The sequence below is a fragment of the Homarus americanus genome, unplaced genomic scaffold, assembly GCF_018991925.1.
Source record: "Homarus americanus isolate GMGI-L3 unplaced genomic scaffold, GMGI_Hamer_2.0 scaffold40248, whole genome shotgun sequence".
Classification (NCBI taxonomy): Eukaryota; Metazoa; Arthropoda; class Malacostraca; order Decapoda; family Nephropidae; genus Homarus; species Homarus americanus.
The window spans coordinates 896286-905361 of record NW_024712526.1 but is presented as its reverse complement, the minus strand read 5'-3'; the positions used below and the strand labels follow the sequence as shown (position 1 = coordinate 905361).

The 9076-nt window shown below is 38.5% G+C and overlaps 1 protein-coding gene across 2 annotated transcripts; it reads left to right on the top strand.

Moving 5' to 3' along the window:
* Positions 1–1849: 1849 nt before the first annotated feature.
* Positions 1850–5730, top strand: LOC121860643 (actin-related protein 2/3 complex subunit 1A-like). 2 transcript variants are annotated; one of them, XM_042357919.1, is made up of 6 exons: positions 1850–1910; positions 2180–2369; positions 3438–3527; positions 4510–4661; positions 5273–5343; positions 5623–5730. In XM_042357919.1, the coding sequence occupies exons 3-6, from the start codon at positions 3461–3463 to the stop codon at positions 5666–5668; spliced, it is 336 nt and encodes a 111-aa protein (XP_042213853.1). In that variant the 5' UTR covers positions 1850–1910; positions 2180–2369; positions 3438–3460; the 3' UTR covers positions 5669–5730. The 2 variants fall into 2 exon arrangements, with proteins under 2 accessions (XP_042213853.1, XP_042213847.1); XM_042357913.1 differs by having other exon boundaries at positions 3430–3527.
* The last annotated feature ends 3346 nt before the right edge of the window (positions 5731–9076 follow it).

The window sequence follows — 9076 nt, the reverse complement described above, 5'->3', positions numbered from 1 at the left end:
TTATGCCTTTACTCTGCATAGTATGACACAGCTTCCCGTGGGCACACCTTAACACGTGCATTGAACATGTCACCTCATAGCCAGTGGAAAGTTACAGGGGATGAATCAGTATATAAATCAAATGTAATTAACCCATTTATATAATTCTTATGTTTATGAAACAAGGGACATTACAAACAGAGTATTAGGTTTTATATCTAGAAGTGTAAGTAATAAGAGTGCTGAGGTCTTATTGCAACTATATCTTGCGCTAGTCCGGCCGCACCTCCATTATGCGGTTCAGTTCTGGTGCCCTTATTATAGAATGGATATCAATTCACTGAAGTCGGTGCAGCGAAGAATGACGAAAATGATTCCGGGACTTAGAAACCTTTCATATCAAGATAGGTTAAATAAACTAAACTTGCATTCCCTAGAAAGACGAAGAGTGCGGGGAGATAAGATAGAAGTATTTAAGTGTCCTAGCGTGGATAGAAGACTTTCTACATGACCGCAAGCAGTGTGTGGTGATTAATGGCACGAAATCGTCATCTGTACCTGTAACAAGTGGGGTACCGCAGGGTAGTGTATTGGGCCCGCTGTTGTTTGTTTGTTTCATAAATGATATACCTGACGTTGTACACTCCTCCATACAAATGTTTGCCGATGATGGCAAGTTATTTCGGGAAATTAAGAACCAAGCGGACTGTGAAGAGCTGCAGAAGGACTTCTGTGGGCTCCAGGAATGGTCGAAGGAATGGCTGCTGAGATTCAATGTCACGAAGTGCAAGAGGATGCACCTGGGGCGTACCAACGGTAAGGAGGCGTATCTTATGTCCCAACGGGATGAAGAAAATGTACTAGTTGAGACTGTGTGTGAGAAGGACCTAGGTGTGTATGTTGACAATGAGCTGAAGTTCTCGGCCATTGTGAGAAGAAGGTAAATCAGGCAAATAAGTTATTGGGTCTTATAAGAAGGTCGTTCAGATATCTAGACGGTCCGTCCCTCGTGACGATCTTCAGGAGTGAAGTGCTTCCCCATCTGGTCCCCGAGATATGCTAGGGACTGTCAGTTGGTTGAAAATGTTCAAAGGAGGTCCACCAAACTGGTGCCTGCACTTCGGCACCTCAGCTACCCTGAGAGATTGGAGCGCCTGAACTTGCCTAGCTTATACTACAGACGGGCAAGGGGGGACCTAGTTGAGGTTTATAAGCATCTCAGGGGGCACTACTCAGTTGAGTGTCCTTACTTGGAGCTTGCGGACGCTCGCCCCACAAGGGGTCATAGCTCAAGATTGAAGAAGCCGCAAGTCCGGAAAACCGTGAGGGCAAACTTTTTCGGAGTGAGGGTTGTAAACTCTTGGAACAATCTACCAGAAAGTGTTGTGACGGCACCGAGTGTGAGCTCTTTCAAGAGAAGACTTGACCAACACTGGAGCGGGTTCAGGTACATTCAGGAGCCGGTGCATGCCCAGTATTTGCCAACAGTGCGTGACAGAGACGTGACCGATCGCCCGGGCGGCTTGCGAGCCGACCTTTTGGTGAAGAATATAAAGGAAAAGAGACGTGACCGATCGCCCAAGCGGCTAACAAGCCGATCAGTGGCGAAGAGGATAAAAGTAAAGAAAAAAGTAAAAGTAACCACTTGTGCACTGGGTCCACACTCTGCTGAATAAAATTGTCTGGCATTAGCTGAATAAAATATTAAAAGTGGTTTCCAAATACAGGGTAGTGAGGAGGTTAAAAAGGAAAAAAGCATTGTAGATGAATGCAAATGCTCGGTTCTTAATTTCCCGAAATAACTGATATGGATATGTATTTTTGTAAGCTTCGAGGAGGAAAACGTAAAATGTTTTGTGAATCCGCTCTAGAACGAATATGGGGGGGGAGAGACGCCATGGCGTTGTTTACATCCCGGGGCCCAGTAGCAGGTATGTCCCACGTATTTCTTTGCTCTGTTAGAGTGTGTTTGATAGATTGAGTATAATAAATGTTATATGAAGAATGTGATGATCTCGTGGAGGTAGTTTGTAAGCCAGAATAAGGCTAATTCTAGCGTTGCTCTCCAGACATTCACCCTGGAGTGAGTCTACACCACGGGTTTATTATGTATTGTTTAATTCCTACTACTGTGTGGTACCCATATGACAACAGTTGATGCTTGTTTTGTAAGTATAATAACTAGTTATGTCTGATCTAGGTCCCAGCCTCTTCCTTCTCGGGTGATTTCTAGAGTAAATAATTGAGAGAAGACTACAAGTGTGTCCCATCCCTGAATTGGGAGTTCCCTGCTTTGTGCTTTAAGTCAGGCCAACAGGTTGAGACACAAGCTGTTTTGGTCAGGACTTGAGGATGTTGACCAGAGTCCGCTAATATCCTTCAATATTTAGGTAAGTAGAAGGAACTCTTTTTTTTGTTCCATGTATTTTGATAATATATAACAAATTAACTTCATGAAAGAAGTTATTGTAGGTGGTAGTTATGGCGGAAGACGTGAGGGGACAGCCCCGCCTACTGTAAATGATTCATCGCCTTTAACCAATAATTCGTATATCTATGATAATAATTATATACATTGGTCATGTAATTGGTGAAAGATTTATATTTGTACTGTAATATCCATGTAGATACTGTTTTAGTTAATGGATACAGATGGTTGCCACTTTATTTACGGTAAGAAATTAAAGTTAATCATATATTTAACGGGTATAAAGGTATTCTTTGAAGAGATGACTAAAACCAGCAGGTGTTGTTCAATTTCTTTCATTTTTTCAATATGTTCTTACCATTATGATATATTTTAAAATCTAGGTGACATTTACTAGAACCTATTAAAACCTGATATATTTATATAGTTTTATTTATGACTTGTGTAAGTTTTATAATTTATTTAGTGAATTTTCGATCTTGCACTGGTATTTCTCTCACTGTTATTAATATGTTTTTCGTAATGTTTAGACAATCTAAGACATTTTTCTTTTGTGACATTTCCGCCGGAAATTAAGGATAACCGAGATATTAATTTTTCAATATTATTAGATTTGGTCATTCACGAGTGTTGTCATTTGTTGTTTACGTCTCACGGAGGTCTGACCGCCCGTCGCGCAGTGCTCCTTACCTCCGTGTTGGATTCTTAAGCATCTACAGCGCATGTATGGGGGGTGGTGTGGGAGTTTCTTATTGGCTATAGGAGACTTATAATTGGGCGAGAGTTTTACGTCAATTGCAGATTTTCGTCGGAAAAATAGTGTTAGGTTAGTTAAGGTTAGGTTTGGTTTTGTTAGTTTGTTGGTTTTTTATTTATGTGATTTACCCAAAGAACTATTGATTTCCGGCTGAAATTAATATTAAATTTGTTCGAAACTCATCGAGTAACATTGAAAAAACATATTTTTAATATCTGAACAAAGACCGGTGCATTTGTGAAAATTTACCATTTATTTTACACAGTGTTACAGACACCTGCTCCAAGTGATACGCCATGACAGAAGTGTTCCGGTTCGGCCTCGTGCCCATCGCTTGTCGTGCCCGGAATGAGGACCGCAGCCGTGAGTACCGACCTATATGAAGTTAAATAGCACTTGCCTGGCAGGTAAATTGCCATCTAATTTTCAAACTGAGTTGTATCGGTATCACTTTTCTAGAAGAAGTTTTTGTAATATTTGATGATCTCCCACCAATCACATTTCAGGATGCAATCATTCTGCTAAGTTCTAAAATAGATATGTTAGGTCTCACCATTACCTATAATATGTCATGGAAGCCACACATCCACAACATTGCTAAAACTGCCTTCCGAAAGCTGGGAATGCTGTACAGATGCCGTAGCTACTTTACTCCTGAGCAGTTGCTTCAGTTTATAAGAGATTCATTTGTCCTAACTTGGAGTACTGTGCTCATATCGAGGGTGGCTCTTCTTCTGTCCAACTGTTAGATAAGGTGGAATCAAAGGCATTTCATCTTATTGACTCTCCTCCTTTAATTGATAATCTTTCATCCCTTTCTCTTTGCTTCAATGTTGCTTCACTCTCTTTTTTACAGGTACTTTAATGGCCAATGTTTGGTGGATTTGGCATCCCGTGTACTGCCGGCAAGGCCGTGGACTTGTAACGCTCGTATTGCCCGTGGTGCCCACAGTTTGTGGGCACTACTTTTTTTATTTATTTTTTTTTGTTCAAGGCCTGAAAACCAGAATTCTGGAAGATTAGATTAGGTTATTCTTTGGTTGCTGTAATCTGCAATTTTACCTAAGTTTTCAGCCAGACAGCTGTCATAATACAGCATAATCACTGGGGGGGGGTTCAGTCCTCTTTTTTATACCTGAGCAGGACTGGTTTCCTCTTCTGGTCATAACATGTTCAAAGCTTCTGATCTCTCCCAGTTTGTACCAGAAAGTAGGTGGAGTTAATTTTATTTTATTTTTTTTTTCATTGTTAGGTTTAGATTTTATTTAGCTACTTAGCTTCTCTGTAGTTTTGTTTTGTTTCTCTAGTTTTGCAACCTCAGTGCATGTGTGTGTATTTCTTACAGAAGTGGCATTGAGTCTCAACAACAATGAAGTGAATATATATGGCAGAGCTGCATCAGAGTGGAAGCTTCAGGAAACACTCCAGGGTCATGATCTGCGTGTCACAGGCATTGACTGGGCTCCCAGCACCAATCGCATTGTTACATGTGGAGCAGTAAGTTTACTGTGTATTTATTTAACCTTTTCATGTGGTTAAGGCATAAATAATTTAAGACTTTAACTTTATCTTTTTTGGTTCAGTTAGTTTTGTATTGTAACATATACATTTTTTCACTCTATGGTTGTACTTAACAGATCTATCAACCACACTTTTTACTTAGCAAGTGGAGTGGAACTTATAACAACCCTCACGAGCAGCTGATATTTTCTATGTTGTGTTATATAGTTCCTGGTAATAATGGGAAGCTATTCTTGGTGTGAAGGTTTGTACTGATTGTGTCACCTTAACCACTTGTGCACTGGGTCCACACTCTGCTGAATAAAATTGTCTGGCATTAGCTGAATAAAATATTAAAAGTGGTTTCCAAATACAGGGTAGTGAGGAGGTTAAAAAGGAAAAAAGCATTGTAGATGAATGCAACTGCTCGGTTCTTAATTTCCCGAAATAACTTGGCGCCATCGGCAAACATTTGTATGGAGGAGTGTGTGTGGTATGAGGAACTCCAGAGACAACCATTTTGTGATATAGAATATTATTGATATGGATATGTATTTTTGTAAGCCTCGAGGAGGAAAACGTAATTTTGTCTTGTGAATCCGCGCTAGAACGAATATACATCCCAGCCGGGGGGGGAGAGACGCCATGGCATTGTTTACATCCCGGGGCCCAGTAGCAGGTATGTCCCACGTATTTCTTTGCTCTGTTAGAGTGTGTTTGATAGATTGAGCATAATAAATGTTATATGAAGAATGTGATGATCTCGTGGAGGTAGTTTGTAAGCCAGAATAAGGCTAATTCTAGCGTTGCTCTCCAGACATTCACCCTGGAGTGAGTCTACACCACCCCCTGTGTTGGGTTTATTATGTATTGTTTAATTCCTACTACTGTGTGGTACCCATATGACAACAGTTGATGCTTGTTTTGTATGTATAATAACTAGTTATGTCTGATCTAGGTCCCAGCCTCTTCCTTCTCGGGTGATTTCTAGAGTAAATAATTGAGAGAAGACTACAAGTGTGTCCCATCCCTGAATTGGAAGTTCCCTGCTTTGTGCTTTGTTACACATGTATATATCTATATATATATATATATGTATATATATATATATATATATATATATATATATATATATATATATATATATATATATATATATATATATATATATATATACATACATACATACATACATACATACAGTCGGCCCTTAACATACGCGGGTGTTAGGTTTGAGAGATACCCGTGAATGTTAAAAATCCGTGTACTTTTGCCCCCCCCCCCCTGAAAAACCCCTGGCCCCCCATGTCCTTATTTACCATATATACCTGTGTGTAGTTCGAGTTTTTAAGACCAAATTATTTGGCAAAAAATTGGAGGTCGACCTCTAAACGGCTAATAGTTTCTTTAGGTTGAAAAATATTTACCATAACTACCAGTAAACTATGGAAACGACGCACCACCAGCTGTGAGTGTCGGTACAGTTGCCAGGGCAGATCTCTTGCATCATCATAGGAAGCCCAAAGTAGCCAAATGCATGGTATGGTATACACAGGACGATGTAAAACAAAGTATTCATTTTTTTAAAGTTTATTTATAGATACTGTACATCAATTTTTGTTCATTACATTTGAAACATCAATCTCTGTTAATTAAATTTGAAACAAGTACAGTAGTTTTGTTGAAACGTAATGTACAGTATTTAATATTAAAATGCAAAAAGAGCTATAAAATCAATTAATACTGTACACCCGTAATGTACTGGCTGGCATCTCCACTCGTCCCTGCTGCCGCCAGTCACCGCTCGTCCCCGCTCTATGCCTCCGCCTCCTCCACATCGTCACTACTGTTGTATTACAATAATATTCTATCCTAATTCACTTGAATAAATACTACAATACCATATTTCTGAATATTTTCATTAAAATCCATCAAAATCATTTTCCTTGTCATCGTCTTAAGCACCAAACAGCTCTTCCCAGTCTTCTCCTTGAACAGGGCTAGAGGGTACGTGTTTTTCAAATCATTTTCAATTAAAAAAATGTTACAGCACATGTATATTTTACCTAAACTGCACCTGAATGAATATATTCTCAGAAAAAAAAAATAGTTGTGCTGAAACGTGGTGTATTTCAATGTAAAATAGGATAAAATACATGATGAAAACAAAAGACTTTACCTAACCTTCCGATGTTCAAGATATGTTACTCGTTTTTTTAATAGTTTTTGGTTTAAATACTGTTATATTACAATGATATTCTATTCATACTGTGCTTGATATACTACATTCACGGAAATGTAATATTTTTGCTGAAATGACATCCGTATTACAGTGGAAAGTGGGATAAAATCGTGACGAAAACAATGACTTTCGCTTTCTTTCGTTCAAAAGATGTTACCGTAATCGCTTTTCGAATGGTTTTCAGTAAAAAAACTGTTGCATCACAAGTGAATTAGGATTGAATATTATTGTATTACAACAGTTTTTTAACTGAAAACCATTCAAAAAGCGATTATGGTAACATCTTTTGAACGAAAGAAAGTGAAAGTCATTGCTTTCGTCACTTTCCACTGTAATACCTACGTCATTTCAGCAAAATATTACATTTCCATATTCTCAGAAATAAATAGTAGTTTTGATGAAACGTAATGCATTTCAATGTAAATTAGGATAAACTACACGAAAACAAAAGACTTTACCTAACCTTTTGTGAAATGGTAATACTAAGAGATTCTTATGGTCATGGGTGGGCTTGGGATTGGTTCTATAGAAAGATTTCTTAGTAATGTTAAGGCATTTGTCTATGAAAGATCTAGGGTACTGAAGGTTCAAGCCAATATTATAGATATATTTATATTCCTCATCAATAAATTCCGGGCTGCAAATTCTCAAAGCACATAAAAACAATGATGAAAATACTGACTGTTTGACTATTATGGTGGGCAGAATAATAATGAATGTATGAACACACATGAGTAGGTTTCCTATAAATACTGAACTTGAAGGTGTTACCTATTCTGTGGATCAGACAGTCTAGTAAAGGCAATTTACAGTCATGCTCTAATTCCACAGTGAATTTGAGCAAGGGGGCTAAGTTGTTAAGTTGTGGCAGTTGAAAAGAAACTATTAAGTAATATTTTACCACCTTCAGCAGTCTGGTTTAGATATGTTGATGATGTATTATGTCTCTGGCCATGTAATGAGGACCTAAAAGCATTCCTGCCACAACTTAACAACTTTGCCCCCTCGATCAAATTCACTGTGGAATTAGAGCCACATTTTATCAAAAGCTTTTGATACGTCTCTGAGAACAATATTGCACTGGTTTTTATTGCTGACGGCGTTAGCTATTGATTCTCAAATTAATGCAATAGCCGTGTTTGTGCCTCGGTTCTTTCGGAATCCGTGTTGTCTGGGGTTATATTTGTTTTCCTGTTCTAGATAGTTTCTGAGTCTGCTGTTGACTATTTTTTCTAGTATTTTTCCTGGTGTTTCTAATAAGGATATAGGTCTGGGGAAGTGTCCTGTTGCTAGTGAAGCGTTAAAGATCTGTGGGTATGTTTTGAAGGACTGTTTTGTTTGTCTGACTTAGTCCAGGTGCTTTATTTTTAAAACTGGTTATTATGTTTCTTATGTCTTTGTGGTGATTGGCAAGGTTAATGTGTCTGCACTGATTAGTATGTTGAGGTCTATTGTTCTTGGTGGTTGCCATTTCTGTGTGTTTAGTGTAAGGTGTGTTGTTACCATCTGTTCTGTTACTCTACAATAGTTTCTGTTTCTTCTTCTGTCATTTTATATATGTTGCTCCAGAAATTTCTGAAGATCAGTTCTTTTTCTACAGATTCTCTAGCTTTTACCCCATTGTCGTAAGATGGCTGTTATCTATGGAGTTAGTGCCCATTAGTTTTTTGTTTTACTCCAGAAAAATTTTGGGTTGTGATAATCGGCCTCTGTGTTTGTGATTATCTGGTTCCATTTGTCGTTGTGTGATTGTTTACATATTTCTTTCAGCTCTTCCTTTAGGTTTCTGAAGAGAGTTATTGTTTCTTGGTTCCAGCCGTGTGTATTTGTATGTTCTAGTATATTATTCAGTCTTGTCTGGATTATCTTCTGTTCGTGTGTTAATTGTGCGTGGGGTAGTGTGCGGTATGTTGTTTTGGGGGTGTTATTTTCCATGGCTGTGGTGACTTTAGAGTACCATGTTTCCAGGGCTATATCAATGTCTGCTGTGTTTTTATGTTGATGTATTTGTTCGTTTGTGTTGAGTTCTGCCTTAAAACCCTCCCAGTTTGCTCTGTTGAAAGAGAATCTAGGGATGGAGGGGATTTGTATTGGTGATGTTGATAGAGTGATAATTATGGGCAGGTGATCGCTAGTGGTGGTTGGTCCAGGTTTCATGTGTGAATTCAAA

Excerpts from the sequence above, each read along its gene's own strand:
- LOC121860643 (XM_042357919.1), top strand. The coding sequence starts at position 3,461 with ATGACAGAAGTGTTCCGGTTCGGCCTCGTGCCCATCGCTTGTCGTGCC. Across the intron at positions 3,528-4,509 it reads CCGGAATGAGGACCGCAGCC|AAGTGGCATTGAGTCTCAAC; the intron begins GTGAGTACCGAC and ends TATTTCTTACAG. Across the intron at positions 5,344-5,622 it reads ATCCCGGGGCCCAGTAGCAG|GTCCCAGCCTCTTCCTTCTC; the intron begins GTATGTCCCACG and ends TGTCTGATCTAG.